This window comes from Hippoglossus hippoglossus, chromosome 18 (assembly GCF_009819705.1).
Source record: "Hippoglossus hippoglossus isolate fHipHip1 chromosome 18, fHipHip1.pri, whole genome shotgun sequence".
Classification (NCBI taxonomy): Eukaryota; Metazoa; Chordata; class Actinopteri; order Pleuronectiformes; family Pleuronectidae; genus Hippoglossus; species Hippoglossus hippoglossus.
This window is the reverse complement of record NC_047168.1, coordinates 9717672-9736139: the sequence shown is the minus strand read 5'-3', so window position 1 is coordinate 9736139 and position 18468 is coordinate 9717672. Positions and strand designations below refer to the sequence as shown.

General features: G+C 43.1%; 1 protein-coding gene across 1 annotated transcript in view; it reads left to right on the top strand.

Annotated features, from left to right (window-relative positions):
- Nucleotides 1-8471, top strand: part of LOC117779078 (glucosidase 2 subunit beta-like) — a 113883-nt gene extending 105412 nt beyond the window's left edge. The window contains exons 14-15 of the mRNA XM_034614917.1: nt 4088-4187; nt 7518-8471. Of these exons, the coding sequence (XP_034470808.1) occupies nt 4088-4187; nt 7518-7655 (238 nt within the window). The 3' untranslated portion in view covers nt 7656-8471. The remainder of the gene's footprint in view (nt 1-4087; nt 4188-7517) is intronic.
- Nucleotides 8472-18468: the final 9997 nt, after the last annotated feature.

The window sequence follows — 18468 nt, the reverse complement described above, 5'->3', positions numbered from 1 at the left end:
AGAAATGTAAAAAAAAGCTTAATATTTTTTAAGGTTTTAATTGGTTGTTAGATTTATATACCGTTTTTGTTTTCCAATCTGATTTAAACCCAAGTATTGATCAATGTTGCTCTGTATATGCACCAGAAACATCAACAATAATTGTATATTGTCCAAAAATGTCTCTTAATGTGATAAGAAATATGAAGGGATCGTTCTTGGCCCATGTTCCATCATTCCAAGTTTCATGGAAATCTGTTCTGTAGTTTTTATGTAATCCTGCTTACACAGAGACAGGGGTGAAAAGAGAACATCCTGGGTGGAGGTAATTACTGAAGTTAAAACCTTGTACCTAAGTGTACTCGTCTTTATCATCACAGTTGTGATAATAAAATTCCTCCGCACGCAGTCAAAGTACGTAAACAAGTGTCGTACATATGCAGCAGGCTGCTTTCTAATGTCACAAACACACAGAGAAAACACTGAAGGCAAATGAGCATATTTATATTCAGTTTACTTGAAGAAACCACAGACATACCAAACAGGGCCACCATGATGTTCTTTTCTCCCTGTGGTTTTGTTCATCTAGTTTCTCTCCAGTGAAGGCCCAGGGTCTCAACACACAAACACACACAAACACACACAGACACACATTGCACGTGCACAAACACACCCTTTTGGCCCAGATCTCTCCCCCTCCTCAGTATCTGCGGGGTGTTTAAACACCAGAGTAGAGTTGTCTAAATGATAATTGCTTCTGAAAGGTTGCCTTGTGACTATATCAGAGGGGGTAACTCTCCACTCAGTGTTGAGCGAGATTAGCCGTGGATCTTCGGGATTTATCACTCGAGGCATGAGGATTAGCGCCGCGGTGAAGTTTAAAACAGAATCAGTGGCGACTGCATCATTTTAAAGAAATAAGAGGAGCTTATATCAGCTCAAGCCATTATCAGAAGAAGAAAAGGACCCTAATCAGCTTTTTTAATGCTAATTATTCCTAATGAGGATTAGATTATGGGGGGAAAAACTGTAAAACAATATTCACAGACCAATTTTGTCAAAACAGTACTTTACATGTTCTTCCAAAGCTGTAAGTTTGGACGTTGGAATGATATTATATTGTTTTTATATTATTTATCTGCACTTTATTCAGGAAACTGAAGGTTTAAAGGAGCTCAAACTGCACTTGAATGCTTTTTTTGTGGGTCCTGGATGTAATTAAATCACACTTCCATACGCATCACACCTTAGTGATTCAGAGAGGAAATTAAATGAAATTGACTCCTTAAGGTTCGCAGGTAGAGGCTGAGTTCTCCCAGGCCCACTATCTCACAATAGAAGGTAAATGCAGGGATAATGGGTTTTAGCCGGCGAGATATGCTGCTGTCACAGGTCTTTCTGTGATGGAAGGTGCATTAGATGGCATTAGAGGAGGGGGGGGGGGGGGGGCAAAGAATGAGTCATAACCCAGATATCTGTAAATAAGATTCTCGACGTTTTAAGTCTTTAAAAGTAGCACATGTTCAATATGTTCCATCATTAATCATTCAAAGGAAATCCACATTTGAAAGCCCCCTGTCTCCATGTGGTCTGAAATGTATTTCCACAAAAACTGGTGGGAAAAAGTGATTTACTCTCCACTGCCAACGTTAATCTATTTCAATTTTTTAAATTATCTTCACTTCTGTGTATTTTGTTGGACTGGAAACAGAAAAGCGTCTGGAAATCCGCTTTCTGAATAGTAATGTTGGGCAGACAAACAGGGTTTTACAGCCTGGCTGCAGAAAACAGGTGCAGCGGATCGGCCGACATGAAGAGAACACATACAGTAACCCAGATAATTTAAGGAGACTGGCCCCTGCTGCATCGTGTGCATCACCGCGGCTGCAGCTTAAAGCCAAACTGTGATAAATTGAATGAGAAAATGAAGTTGTCATTGAGCCAGGGGGGTCTATTTTTGCACATTTGGGTTGTGCTATATTGTCTGACACAGAGTCAGAGTAACATAGACTAATGTTAATGCCATGGAATTTAGCAATAAGGTGCAACGTGCTGTGTTTTCCAGAGGTGTAAATAACTAGCTGGGCACTTTTCTGGTGATAAGCGCGGAATGACTGTAGAAAATGGGCTGTCAATACCGAGTGCAAGTATTATTACCGGGAATGATCTGTCAATAAGATTCCTCCTTTGTGTCCAAATGACTGGAGTGTGTCGGCCACATCTCCGTGATAACTCAAGCCTAATTGACAGGGCCCACGCTGCCTCCTGGGGCCACGGGAGGGCTGACAGAGCGAGAATGGAGATGAAGGAAGGAAGTGAGCGAAGGTGAGGTGTGGGAACTAGGTGCGTTAGGGGATTGGGGGGGGTGGGGGGGGGCTTGCGATGGACGAGGAAGGCGCGGAGGTGATGCGCAAGGGATCGCGGGTCAACTAGTGGCACTGTCACACACTCACCACTCGCCGTGTCTGCCGGCCCTGACAGCAATCCATTTGAGGGCCTCCTGGTGCTAACAGAGTGCTAAAACCCAATCAAACAGGCTGGAAGGAGAAAGGCGAGACGCTCGGGCCCAGCCGGCTTCCACTTGTGTGAGCAATTCACCTCTGACTGACCTGTTCAGGCATCTTAAATAAGCCATGCACATCGCGGTCCGCAGAGAAGCCACACTCAGGGACCCGGGGACAGCCACGTGTCTATAAGAGTGCTTCTGGAAATCAAAGAGACCTCCACGTTTCCCCCAGTCAAGGTCAAATGAGAGTAAAATGGCATTTAAAGAAATGTGGGAGATAAATTCAGTTTTTTGGACAAGACAAAAAGTAATGTTTTTACAGCCCTTCACATTTTTCTTTTACCTTTTATGATTTGTGTCATTTTTGGAGATCTGCGATTACCTTTGCTTAATGTGGATAAACGTGTTTATTAATGTGAGCTGAGCTGGTTTGTGGTTTGTCAAGCGACAGATTAGTATACAAATGTCAAACGCTTTGACACAAGGATTCAATGTCAGGCCACTAACATCAATTATTAGGACTATTAAAGATATAATAATAGGTCATGAAACACAGCTCCTATAATAAGAAAAGCAGGCGCAGATGAGATCCTGCTACTTTAATCTCCTGCGGAAAGGTCAGTGTGGGCACATTGATCAAGAGTTGTGCACTTGTGACAGGGTTGGCACTGCAGAGAAAAGCACTTAGGCATATTAAAAGTAAAGTTGAATTTATAGCCTCTAGTCGCTCTTTATCCAGAATGATTAACAGATAATTGACAAGCCATTGATTAAAAAAAGACTCCTGCAGGCCGTCAGGTTATTTTTTTCCATTGACTGTGTATGTTTCCCCGAAAATGAAAAGATTGATTTCATAGTTTATCCTCTGTCCTGAGTATTTTCGCATTGCAGGCAGAAAACTGTTTCTACCCGATGTGGGGCTGAGATCAGAGCGAGACGCGATTCAGTCAAATCTTCAGTCCGTGCGGCCAAACGCAGAACCGATTTCTTCCCCTCTAACAGGATTACAATGTTTTACAAAAAAACAGTACTCACACCAGCAGCACGGCTGCAGGCGCCGCCACCTCAAAGAGGCTCAAGGTCAACAAGAGATCAGAGGAAATGAGCTGGTGGAAGTTAATAAAATGGCATCTGTCGGTGCTGTGTTGGCCTCAGTCCACTGGCGTCCTGGTTTGCTTTGGTTTCCTAATTCCCTTTGAAATATTTGGTGAGAATGTAATTAGCTAGCACTGGGCAGCGGTTGCCCATTTGAGATGGGCTCCTCTTCACCGTCCCTGGTGTGTTATTGCATATTAACTCTGACAAAATTGTAATTAATACCCCCCCCCCCTCCATTGTTGAAGAGGAGAAGGGATGCTGGAGCGCTGGTGCCAGGAACCAAAGGAGGGAAGTGCCAGACTCGCCGTCTTGCCAGCTTTTTATTTTTACTGGGAGAGAGTGTTCTCCAGTGTTCTCCAACTGTTTATAAAAGAAATTACCGATTTTTGTTCGGCTTGACTAATAGATTCCAACTCGGATTCCGACAGACACTTTGTCAAAGTTTCAAAAGAACGATAAAACCCAAAATGTTAAATTTTATTATTTCTGTTTTTTGGATTTCAGGAAGTGGGGGATGTGGGCAGGAACACAGCAGAACCAGTACAGTCAGATGGTGTATGAAAATGGAGAGCCCTGCTGGCAAGGAGGTTCACGCAGCGCTACAGTGAGTACGACAAGTGTCTCACACAAAAACATACACGCCGACGGAGCATATGAGAGCACGGAGGCAGCGCAGAATAAACTGATAAATAGACAGATGAACAAATTGTAAGTGCACACTGGCTGTCAAATAAACAGATGATGCAGCGAAGAAAGAGGGAACAAAAAGAAGACAGAAGCCTAACGAGGGCTCTGTTGTTGTTTTAGTGAATGAGGACATTTTTACACTTTAATAAAGTTGGTACGAAATTACCAAGTATGCTTTTAATCATTTGTAATTTACATAAACTACGATGTTGGGAAAATACGATATCTTCACGTATACCCAACCCACACATCCCTTTATGTACTGAGTGTTGAAGCTGTTCCTGCATGTTTAATATCATATTTTTTTCTTCCTCCTGTCTTGACAAATTTCCTACCATGTACATATTCTATCAGTATAACATGGTCGTCTCATCTGTTGCCACGTTTCTCTTCTCTAACTTCTCCGATCCTGTCGTTATTCACTAATTATTCACAGTCACTTCCTTTTTGCTGTTGATAAAAAAGTAGATCATGATGTTTTTACACATAGTTAAATCCACTCATTTCTCAGTAGTTGTAATCCTCATCGATGTAAAGCTACGGTCATGGTTGTTATTTTTGTTTTGTCACATTTAAAGCTTCTGAAAATTCCTGATTCTGAAAATCCTGGAGGACGGATTGGGCTTCATTTCTTGTCAAGAGAAATTCGGGGTAAAGAGAAGTATAGATCACCTGACGTAGCCCTGTTGTTACTCTGTTGGTGTAATGATGGAATTATAGCCATGGAAATGGGTTTATCAAGACACCAGGTTAACATGAAGTTAGAGGAGAAAGTCTCTGATATAATCCTGATCCAAAAATGAAGGCTTTGTGTTCTCTGAGCTGAATGAAACTTGGCCCCCTCTGAGATTTTTCCTGCCGCCACCTCAGAATAATAGAGATGAGTGCAGCTTCATATGTGGTGCTCAGCCAGTATTAGATTAGATTTTTGTTTAGCGCGGATTTTAGAAGAAAAAACATTGAAAAATCACGAACAATGAAATACAGGAAACTTGCTGGGCTTATTTTGAAGTCTCTACCTTAATATTGTCAACGTTTCACAAAATTAGACATTGCAAAGTTGACATGCAGAGAATAATATGACTGCCGATAAGAGTAAACAATAACATGTACTAACAATACTAACACAAAATTAAACAATGTGGTCTACACTTTACTTTTGACACATGACTCTCCACGTAAGACCGAGAAATCTCTTTTGTAACCCACTTTAGAAAACACTCTTCCCCCGACAACAACAACCCAAAGATGCTGCAGAGAACGACTTGAACCATCCACTTGACAAACTTGAGTAAACTGCAGAGAGACACATGGACTGAGAGAAAACAGCCAAACAAAGCTCTCTGACAATTTGAAGCATTCTCACGCTCCTCACACACACACACATACGTCCTGTGCTTGTGCATCTCAGCTGTGGAGAGTCAGTCAATCAGTGAGAGATGTTCATGGCGCGTTCAGCAGCCTGGCAAAAACATGTTTTGTCCAAAGCGGAGTGATGGAGGCTGACTTGCTTCTCTCTCTGTCAGTCCACATTGATCTTTACGGCTAATGCTGCTTTCTCTTTTTTTCTCTCCGCTTCCCCCTCGTCTGTTCTCCATCGTCCCAGGGTTCCCTCCTCCTTCAGTCACCCCTGTGACTTCCGTTTATATATTTTTTTTTTCTGCGCGAGAATTAGCTCAATTAAAAATGTAGCACATTTAATCATCTCATTTTCTTTGCCTGGCCCCCCTCTTCAAATCAGAGTCCAATAAATGTCGTTTGCGAATGCATGTACTCGTACCATCCAGGGGCCCCCTTTGAAAAGACTAAACTGAATTCCTTTGATACGACCTCCTAGCCGTGTGCAGTCGGCATAAATGAAGTCTCGTCAGAAGTCGACGCTCATTATATTTGAAATGCTGAACCTCGTCTTTGGGTAGTGCTCTCTCTTTCTGCTCTGAAACACACTTCTCTCTTTATACTTGACTAGTGGGACCAGTGATGTATTGTTTCACTGGTGGATATAGAGGTAATCCAAATTCAAGCAGTGTACAGTGTATCTGGAGTCCGTGGAGAAGGGTGAACTCAACTGTTTCAGTTATTAATTAAATTCAAAGTGCTGGTCTGTGGCTGCCACATGGGAGCAGCGGGTTTAGGTAGAGCTAGCACAACTGTAGCTGTGGCAGGGGAGGACATCTGAAAGAAAGATTGTTGATTTTGTATTTATGGTCATCATTTATACTCATAATAATATACTCACTAAGGTCATTGCTAACAGGAAGGAGACAGGGAAAGAAACATGAACTGTCAGGTCACCATACAGATGAAACAGAGGAATTTCAGTCCCCGAGTCAAAGCTCCTGTTATGTTGTTTTTTGACCAAGCTCACGCAGATGCAACAGAAAACAATATCAAATGTATTTGCTTGTAAAACTTAAAGAGTCTAATTATTATTATTATTCCCCCCGACACTTATCTATGGCTCTGGCACCTGCAAGTCATAACTGAACAACCAATAATAACGCACCTTGTCTCAGCGAGCGGCACACGCCCACCTTGATATCGGCATGCAACAAGATACTAAGTGACACAACAAAAGCCTCTATTTTTAATGCAAGTGACCAAATCACCAGTTGTGCCAGACTCAGCACAATAATACCTGTCAAGTTCCCGTCGCTCTCCCTCACTAGGTGCTTTTGTTCACCAGAGGGATTGTCTGTTCAGGGTGCAGCGTGATGTGAGGGGTTGCTATGGAAACCCCCTAGAAGTAAAATAAGTTGTTTTTCCCTTTTTCTTTCTCCAATCTCTCGCAGAGGGTGTCAAAAGTTACCGATTAAACGGCACGGCAGCGGTAATCACATCCTCCCCTGTCCTCGTTCACACGTGGGGACGACAGCCCGCGACGTCCCTTAATGCCACAGTGTCCCGCAGTCACAGCAACACTTTGGTTCTCGTCCGCCGCGATGGGCAGGGGAGGTGGTGATGAAACTCTCCGTGAACAGTACTATCACTTTGTGTGACGAGAGACCTGAATATGTGTGAAATGCCAGCTCCTCCGGTGCAGTGTCTTTGCATAATCCCGTCATTTGTAGTGATTCCTACTTATTCACAAAAGTTTAGAAAGGACGGAGTAAAGGCAAGGTAGGAGAGCGTCTTCCATCACCTCCCCCCACCTTTGTGAGTTGAAGCCGGCGTGGCTCTTGACTCAGTCGAACAACAGCTCTTCTCCCCGCACCACCTCAACTTTCCTCTCTTTGTGCTTTTCTAGGTCACACTGACATGCGGAACAGAGACAGCCTTGCGATCGGTGAAGGAGCCCAGCAAATGCCAGTACATCATGGACTTTCAGACTCCTGTGGCCTGTCAGCCGGTGCTAAAGCAGCGGGGCATACACAGTGAACTGTGACCCCTTCCTCCACTGGCCTAGCCTAGATTCACCCGACTGGGCACCCCCACCCCCTCTCCCTCCACACATCCAAATGCCTAGCCTGCAGTGGCAGGCCGGGGTCCTGAGGGTCCCCTCTGACATCTGTTACCAGAACATAGACTTCCAAGAAAGTCTTGCTCAGGTCAGAGTGTTATTTTTCCTAACACTGATCCTAGACCACTTTAATCTTCATTGTTACAGTGCTACTTTAACTCTGCTATGTGTACCTATTGGAAGCAGCATTTATTGAATGAGTTAGTGAAACTGAGTATTAATTATGTTCCAGTAAATTTTACATAAGGGTTTTATATGTAAGGCTCAACCAGATTACTATGTAAATATTGGATGAATTAAATGCTACTGCAGTAGATCAGTTCCAGTGTATAATGACATTGCTGCTAATGTTAATGCTGTGTCAAATTGCTGCTTATTCATAAGCACAAATTAAAGGACTACGACCTTCTACTTTATTATAGTGGCTACTTTAAAATACAGTCCAGTGATATTCACTATTTTACACATTGCCAATAAATCCATGATTAAACTGAAACCAACAATTGATCCTCCTCACTTTTATTTTATTTATTTAACGTGTATTTAAGATGTTGCTGATGTGATATTTCAAATGATGTCCCTTCATTATGATGCACATGAGCACAGACTAGCTTCACCAAATGTGTATGAATCCGCAGCTGAAAATAGTCCCCAGCAAATGCACCACTTACTCCTGTTTAAGTAACACAGCAGCTATTTCAGGTAATTATTTGGCCCAGTTAAAAAATGTAACCTGTGTAATTTGTGGCCCGTTTTTTTAAGGTGTACGTCTTCAGCTGGAACTAATGGGGCCCTGGACTCCAGACAGTGCTACAGACAGAGTAAGTTGTAAATTATTGAGAGACAAACAGACACTTTGTTAATTGTATTCGTTTTTATCAAATGTGTTGACAATAGAAACAATATAAAACGAGCTCAGCCTTGTCCTTAAGTATAATAATTCCCCTTTGTGGGACTATTAAAGAATTATCACAATTAGCACTGTATATAGTAATCGTGTTTCTGAACATGTGTAATACACCTTATCACACAAATGTGTACACGACAGCGACATCAATTTAAGTCGCACATATTGTTTCACTGTATTTACTCTTATTTATCTACCTTCAGCTATTATTAGCGACGCATTGTTTACTGAGTATAACGTCTCATGATTTCACACAATTCTCCCAGCGTAAGCAGTCTGCCTCGTACCGTGCATGCGATCTGTGATGTTGTTATGTAATAGACTGTGAGGTCTCTGCAGCTCAGTCCTCTGCTCATTAAGCGGCAGCTAAATCAGTTGTCAGGTATCCAATAGGCTGCCTGATATATTCCTACCCTGCTGGGGCAGCCGAGTGGCTGTTTGCCTGCTAGCAATGCAATAGCCTCAGGCTGTGTAGCCCAGGGACTTCTGCTTTTTATTTACCTGGCTTCAGCTCCCATACACACACTCTATTTGATGGTGAATCTATTTGCTTTCACCTTCAGTTTTCTGAATAATAGTGAGGTTTGCTGAAGGTGTCAATCAAGTCAGACAAAAGGCATTTCGACTGAAACTTGTTGAAAACTAAACTCAAAATGCACAGTCTATATTAGGTGTTGTTCTTTTAGCTGAAATGTTGATTTTGTTGAGATGTGTTTTTGCAGCTAAATCTGACACCGCACGGTTTAATTATCATGTTTATTTTGTTTCTGCGAAGACAAAAGCTCGGATCGATCTGCTAAACAGGCAGAACAAAAACAGTTTTTCCAGGGATATAATCCATTCTGATGCACCGCCGTCTTAAGGAATCAACACAATATAACTCTACATTTTTAATCTCTTCTTCATTCCACGTTTTAAATACGCAACAGATGCCAAAGCTGATGTCAGCATAAAAAGCACTAAGACTGCACAGGCTCCTCCATCAGCAGCAGCAGGAAATGCTGCCAATCCCAGCGTCAGTAGCAACTCTCTGTCTAATATTGCAGAAGGCAACATTGGCATCTGGAAAAAAAACTTTGTATTGCATCACTGCCATATGGACGGCATGTGATGGTGTCTCTTAAGGAACTTTTCCTCAGATAAAACCTGCGCCCACGATGAAAGAGATTCAACAGTCTGCAGCTCCTCTGTCTACTCAACGATCATAATGTGTTAGATTACTGTGGGCTGCACCACGCACAGTGTGCTCACAACATCGGAAGACTGCAATTTGAATGGACAGTTATTTAAGGAGGACACAAAACATACTTAGAGTTTTTATCCAGGGTTTTTGAACCGACTGACCACGTATGTGTTGCTACAGATCCGAGAAGGGAAGGAGGGAGTTGTGGGAGGGATTCAGGAGGGAAGCTGAGCACATGCTGAGCACACACAGACACACACACTAGCACATACTTACACACCTCCATTCAGCACATTTGCACATGAAGGGGCAGGGATGGAAAGTCTTTCCAGTTGAGCGTGGGCGTATTTGTGTGTTGACTCCAAATTGCTTAAAGGGCCCAGAGGCTTTATATTGCGTTAAATCTCCGACTCAGCTTTGTAGAAACTAGTTCAGGCCACCTGTTCTATGGAGTGGGAGACAGCAGGGCCCTCGACAACTGACTGACTGGTTGACTGACGCCCACCACATCCCAGTGCCGCTTTCACTCTTTTAGAGATTGTTTTTAAGCTTCCTCCTTTGAAGGGAGGCCAGTTATACCCTCAGGGCTGAGAGGGAAAAAAGGGGCGCTCGCGTTGAGTCGGCGTGCGACAGTCACATCCGTCTCCCTCACGTCCACACGTACTGCAATCTATTCAGTCACGATACTGACGCTCCACTGTCAGCCGCCAGCATACATTTTTATTTTATTCACTTATTTATTTATTTATTCATTTATTTGGAGACAACACAATTAAAAAGATGCTTGGTTCGTGGGACTAAAGTACATCAAGCACTGCATTTATGTACAGTTTCAGAGTTTCAAAGTTATGAAGATCAGTTTCTCAAGAATATGTTGTTATTTAATCCATCGCTGAGAATCTAAAGCTTTAATTGGGGCCACATTTTAATATTACATAATACAATGGTACACACCTAAAAAAAAAACTGTGATATGAGGTATTCACTACCATTCCCCAGTGTCTAAAAATAACTAGCAGATGTACTGTAGAGTAGCATTAACACAGTTTTCCCAGTAGGAGAGTTTGCAGATACCATATAGGAATAAAGAGGAGTGAGAGGATTAGAGTTGCAGATGAACAAAGACTAATATTGACAGGATGGGATAGAGAAGGGGGAGCGAGAGAATGATACACAGATAGAGAAATAAACAGCAACAGAAGTGACAGAGACCAGGACGATGCTGGAGGGAGAACTGCGCTTTGAGAGGAGGAGAGACACGAACCAACCGAGTAGAAAACAGCAGAGGGAGGAGCAGGGAAAGAGAGAGAGAGAGAGAGAGATGTGAAACTGGGAGAGGGAGGGTGGGAGGGTTGGTATAAGCAGCACTGCCTATCGTAGCGGAGGGTGAATGTTTCTGTGTTTGTGCTCTCACGTCGGCGAGCGAGGCTCAACACTTCCCCTGTGGAGTGGATGAGCGTCAGCGTGTCGCGGTTGGAGGCTGGAAGGCCGAGCTGTGATAGCATGTGCTTACCAGGGGCCTCCCGCAGTCGGCTGCTTCCACTTACAGTGCAGGAGGCTGGGCGAGAGGAGGGTCGGGGGCCTGGGAAGCCAGTGCATAGAATGGCATTTTTAAATTCCCCCTGTAAATGGCACAGAAAATCAAACATTAATACACAGGGATTATTCAATTTTAGGACAATTACCAACACTGTCACAGGAGTCATATCAGTTTTAATGTCAGCTTCTGGCTCGAAAGAGGCCAAATTATCTCTGCTCAAAGTGCACGTGGATCGCTTTAAAAGTGTGAAATGGTTTCAAATGTCAAGGGGAACAAGCCGCGTTATGACAGCGTATATCAAACAAAGACAAAGTGCACTGACAAAAAGGAACAGTGGTTGCAAATTGAAATTAACCAGCAGGGATATGACGCGGATCAACAGTGTTAGGAGCTGCTGCTAATTTGCATAAAACCTGATAATGTCATATCTTTGTAGAAGTGTTTGCAAGAGGGATTTAGTTTGTTCAGAGACTAAAAGCAATCAAAGTTGTTGCCGTTCCTGCTCCAATTTACAACTTTAGCAACGTAAAGGGGTCACAAAATGACAAATGAGCTGCTAATTATGTCCATATACATGTTTTACAATGTCAGAAACCTTGTTTATGCAGTAAATGTTCTAATTATTGAATATTTAATCCAATGTGTAGTCTTTTCCTTTTGCATGAACACCATATATGAAATAATAAATACAATTTTAATTTAAAAAAAACTAAAATAACGAGTCTGTGCAGCAGATGGTGATATCAAGTGGTGGCAGGACCAGCTAATAGCAGGTCAGATATCAGACAGTGGCTGTATTTGTAATTGAAAGTCTCTTTTTCTTGAACTGTTAAGCAGCAACAAAGATTATTATTTCATCCTCATGTCTCTATTTTTATCTACTTTCAGATTATTTACCATTTGGTGGCAGACCCATAGACTGTAAATAAAGATGGACGACGCGTCTCCACCATCTCCCTCTGTCCAGAAATGAAGCCGAAATATCCCGGATGCGAACCGAGTCTGCGCAGTAGCGACCGGAGATGAAGCCACGATAGCGAGGTACCGCTGATACATACGCTCCACAAATTGCATCAAGTAACTAAGCCAACCACCAGGTGGCAATCAAGACACTTTGGCTTCACTTTTTTGGGAAGCAGTCATGTCGTCTATCTTTTATATACAGTCTATGGTCAGACCACACTGAGAGAATGAGGCCTATGCAGCCAGGTATTGTGAAGGTGTTTCTAAGTGTAGAGCTCGTGTATGTGTCGTTTACCTTTGCAGATGACAATTTCATCTGTTAATATAAGCTCTGGTCCTGTGGCACCGGCGCCAGCGCAAATGCAGCCCGTGACAGACTGGAACTTGATCGACAGTGGCAATCCAAACACTTTCCGTGCCCTTCTGTGGCTGTTTCTCCCTCTGCAAATTGTTGTTTTTTCCCTCTTGTAGCCCCCATTAGGATGATAGATGAGAAGAGATGCAGAGGGGATGGTTAATCTTTCACGGAGAGAAAGACCCAGAGAGAGGAGGGGAGGCGGAGAGCAGCATGCCCTGTACATAAATAAACAGGATGTTGGGATTTAGCAGGAAAATGTGTGGAGGGGAGAAAGATTACGGTGATCACCGCTCACAGATAAGAGGATGGACGGCCGAGAAAAGGGAAAGAGAAGGGGACAAAGAAGAGTGAGTCTGAGTGAGGAGATAGAACGTGATTGAAACAGAACAACATGGCTAACAGATGGAATGAAAAGCCGAGTCTGGATGAAGGGAGAGCAGAGAAAGTGGGATATAACGAGGGGGAGACAGAGAGCAGCGGGATCCTGGTGGGCGAGGGGAGGGGATTCTGGAGGGCTATATTGGGCTCAGTTTCTCCACAGGAGCTGCTTAATGAGCACAGAGTTTGTAAGTAATTATTGGTTATCAACCTGATAATAGTCATTGCTCCATTTTGTGTTGCAGTTTCCACATACTTATACAATTATGGCAATTATTAATGAAGCTGCGTGTTTGCATCGCTGCTTTGCATTTCAGAGATATCGCGTGGTCAGAGACTCGGCCATTATTTTCGTATTACATAATACAGGTTACCGGGGAAGAAAAATATATAGTCCAAACAATAGAGTAAACAACCAGGAGACGATTCAGTTTTCAAAACAAATACCAGGATTTTATTTAGAAAAGGAGGCAAAGTGAGAATGTGGATTATGATTTTCTCCCCAATATTTGCAATTCCCAAAATTTAGATCAAACAATTGGATCCTTGGGGAATTGACATCTAAAAACTGAGTGTTGGCTGCAGGAAGTGTTAGAAAGAAAAATAAAAGACAGAGAGAGACGAGGGGGCAAGGGGGCAGAGGATCCTCCTCTGTGTAGGGAAGTCATCCATTTTAAGGGCTGCAGCTCACTACCTGCTAGCTTTTCATTAGCAGGTGAGACACAATGATAGGATTTGAGGAAGCGGACGGATGGCCCGGCCGACAGACAGATGGCTCTCTGCTCCATTATCCAGGGACACAGCGCTGCAGTGGACGTATCATACTCTCCACTCCACACACACACTCGCTGGATTGCAGGCAGACAAAAGAAGAGAGCACTTGACGCTTTTAAGAGAATAAAAGAGGCAGAAAATCATGTAGCGATGCATCGGGGTGATCTACAAATCTGCAGAGAGCCGAACAAGAGATGTGAACACACTGACAGAGTAGTCTCAGGATTTGTAGCTTGAACAGTGCCCTGAGATTTTGTGAATGAAATCTGTCTCTTTAAATAATGGAGCGCTCGCTTTTCCTTGCTTTTTTGGAAAGAATCCGATTTAAATTTCAGATCAGCGCTGAGCGGGGGGGGGGGGGGGGGGGAGACACGATTGCTGCTCAGCTCAAAAAAGCAAAGAAGTCAGCGGTTACTTTTCCAAACTGTGTTGATTCGGTCGTCAATTGCAGCAGCGGCAGTCGCGATAAATAAAAGTCAACAACTGACTAACTGCGGAGCCCCGTCACTGGCTCTCATCCAGCACCTGCTGCAACATATTGAGTTATAGACCTGGAGTGCACGCCTGCCTGTATACACACATCATTGATCTCTATAAGTTCTTCTTGAAAGTCTACACATTTGATCAAAGCTAGTTGAAGGTGGATGGCATTTTTCGAAAGCGAGACGACCAGAGATGCACCTGAGGTAGAAAATGGGGGGGGGGGGGGCGTCTCTTCTGCCGCGACAGATCTGGATCAAAAGTACCTATTGCAGAATCAAAGTCAGCGGCATCAATATTTCATCATAGGAGAAGCTGCTGGTCGTCACTCACCCACTCCTGCAACCTTTCGTTTCCACCTCTTTGCTTTTTTTTGTCCTTTCTTCGGCTATTTTTGTGGACGAGATGCCTCCTGAAGATTAGTTGTATTTTCCCACATTCTTGTGTTTACAGTGATTATAGACACCCTTTGTCTACATAATGACATCATGATTGCTGGCTGTCATGCCAACGTCATGTTGATATTTTAGTGGGTTTTTTTTTTTTTTTTTTTTCATCCCCTAGTTTCAATTTTTAAGCATGAATAGGACATTTACGGGGAACTGTACAATCACTGTCAACCTTCAATGGAAACTCCAGCAATTAGTTACTATTACTTAATTAGCACTTAACACTAATGAGACCTGAGGCTGATGTGACTGTCATCGGGGAATTTACATCGTCAGATCACCACCATTTAGGTTGTGACTTTAAGATATTTCATAGAATAACTACAAACAATTCCTATGCAAGAGAAAAAGTCTTTGATTATAGAAGGTCAATGACAATGTGTACAACTGGTGGTGATATTTCAGTCTGGACCAGCACTGATGTGCTTTAAGTCGCTCTGCTAGTATGGCTAAAGAAAAGAAAATGGTCAAAGCAGCAGGATGAGTCTTCTAGTCCCCCGTGCAAATCCTTTATTTCCCATAGTGCAACTTGATAACATCTTTCACTAGACCCCCTCAGCCTGCTCCACATCCCCATCTGTAACTCAGCCTTTCTCTTATAAATCTGTCGTCTCCTGATGAAATCAATATGACCTCACTAGAGTTATTTTCTGCATTGGATGTACATTATACAATTTGAGTGGTTCTCTCTGTGGCAAATAAAATGATTTGTATGTGGAAAATAAGTGTAGTTCCCCTTTAAAACATCGATGGAAATAACCCCCAAAAAACGAAATCGTAGGGAGGGTGGGATTGCCATTCTTTGACTTCTCTGTGTTGCCTCAGTTTAATTTCGTTCTGTTCCAGTCGACATTGACGTTTGCTAAAAATAGAGAAGGACCCACCTTTACTTGAACTACTTTAGAGAAAACGTCCAGCTATCCCTTGGCCTAAAACTTCAAAAATCTCCTAAACTCTAAAACCCAAACCTCCATCATACAGCCCAGGAAACTGTCAGCAGTCACCAGGTTTAGTCTAATTAAGGCCAAGCGATGCCTACTGTTCAATATGGGAAACGGTGTGTGCCTAAATTGTGTCAGCACACAAAAGATTAAAACTTATGAGAAATCCATGCAAATAAAACTCCAACAAGTTAAAAGAACTTTAGCGAGACAGTATGTCATATTCATGAACACAACCCCAATGTGTCAGAATTTGGATTCTTCTCCCAAAACTGGGAGGCAGCAGAATTCACGCTGTGCAGAAACTAGGCTACACTGTGCTTAACATGGCACCACACCGACTAATACAGGAAGAGGTTAAGTTAATGCATTCGGGAGAAAGGGAGAGAGAGAGGAAGTAGGGGAGAGTTTCCCCCCACACAACAGTATTAAAGCAGGGGAGGGAAATGAAACTTTGCATTATTTTTAGTCGGAAATTATGTCTGTGCATCTCAGTAATTATAAAGCAATTCAGAACTGACTGATAGGCCTCCGGTGGACTATTTTTCTCCCCTCCCTGCTCTCGCAGCCTTATCTTTTCCCACCACAACTGCACAGACTCCTACATGCATTTTAATATGGTAATTATCAAGTGAATTCTAAACACTAACCAAAAGAAAAAGCTGGCGAAAGCATTTAAAATGGGATTCAGCCACCAGCTTCCTATATCAACACAACTCGTGCTTCTCTCACTTCCTGATTAGGGGGATTTATTCAGGGTATTTATAGCCCCTATCTCTTTTGTGTCTACTGGCAGGCGTGCTATTTACTGTATTTTGCTGCCGTCATTTGGCTGATGTGCCGACGCGATAAACTTTGTCAATGAATGAGGGAGCTTATTATTGAAAAAAAAAAAGATACAATTGTTAAGCGTAGAGGAGCAGTGGCCAGGCCGAGCTATTCTTTAGGACGTTGTTCCCTCTACATGCATTGAGTTATGTATTACAATGTCTTGGAAAGCTGAGTTTGCAGATTGTTTTTAGCTTTTTTTTCCTCCACCTCAACTGGGGAACAAAAAAAAAAGTGTTGTTTGACAACCTTGGTCCCAAAGTTGCTTTTTGCCAGCTAAAATAAATGGATACGGTAGGAGAGAGAAAGAGTGAGGAGGAGGAGGCGAGGACCTCCCTACGGACTCCTCTTTCTCCAGGCAAGTTTTTCTCTTGTTTGATGAAGCTCAACAGAGTTTTCTCACCGAGGCAAAGTTAAGGAGAAGCAGCAGCTGCGGTGCTACGGGTGAAAACATCTTAGTTTACCAAAAATCCGTTGCAGGGGATAGGAATACGTCAGTCGCTCCCGTTCTGCAGAGGCCAATGGATCAATTTGTCTCGGGATTATGTCGGGGTGGGTCGAACATGATACTTTTTACAAAAGGTCTCTCTTACCGGAGCAATTATCTGCTTTGAATCTTCTCACTCCACCTTCAGTGTTGGGATCCAGGTGGCGTAAACTGGAGTAGGAGTGTAGTAGATGCATATTTAATTGAGTGTAAAGCAGCTAAACCTAAGGTATTCTTCAAACTATCTTGTAGTTTAGGTGATTAAATGTCCTGTATCGGCTGAATTTAAGATTCTAGATGTGACATTGCATAAAACATAGTGAAGTTTGTTGTGGTCGAAACCAATCAACAGCAGTTTCGATGCCTCACGACATCTTGATAAAACCATCTCACCCTGACATTTTTCTTTGGACGAGCTTGGACCAGACAGATGAATCGTAAAAAATGTGTGGTTTATGGTGTTTGCGTTGGTTGTTAGCTCGAGTCGATCCTTGTCTCCAAGATGGACACCACGTCATATACGAATGCCGCCATCTTGCGAATTGGAGCCGCGGTAGTGAGGTCTTTTTTAGTTTGGTCGAGGAGGTGTGGTTTACGACCTATACTGCAGCTTTGGCTTAACTTTTGGGGAGCAGTCATGTCGTCCATCTTTATATATGATCTATGGTCATCATGATAGATCAGGATCCAAGATGAGATGTTGTGTGCGGCGTCTGTTGGTCAGTTGACGTCAGCGTGACCCAATGAATCATTTCGTCTGATTGTTGGATTTGATCAAGATGGCTAAGCTTGGCTACGTCATTCCGTTGTATTTTGTTAGCAGGTGCTGTAGCCTTATTATTCAGTTTTACCCTCTCTGTGTATATAGCCATAATTCCTTCTGTCCCTTTTCTCCGTGTTCCTCTCTCCATCTCTTCCTCCCTCCTGGGTTAGCTTTGCAGCCTAGCCTGTGGGCCCAGGGATGTTGTATTAATTAACTCGCCTCACTGCACTCTCATCAAGCTGCCAGTAAATGGCCCCGCTCCAAGTTTCCCTCCCGGAGCGCACCAAGATGGCAGCATCCGTAAACAACTTCAAATTTACGGTACTGCAGTCACAGCGGCGAGGCCCCTGCTACTCCTTACACTGAGGGAAGTCAGGCTGGAGCATGCAATTCAAACACTGCCTCGCTCCACATGCTGCTGCGTGGTTTAATATGTAAATGCATTTTTGTTAGACTCAAACTGCCATCGCAGTCATCTATTTTCCCTCCACCGCTCTGATGTCTGTGATTTGCAATCGCTGCTCGGAACAAAGTGCAATCTTTTTTAATGTGCACTGCAGTACGCTATGTGCCTATTGCTTCAGTGGTGGAGCAGTCATAAACAACTTTGTATACCTTTTACGTGGCATGATTAAAACGGGTGCAAATCTTTGTCAATATTAACATGGCTTGACAAGCAGCCATGCA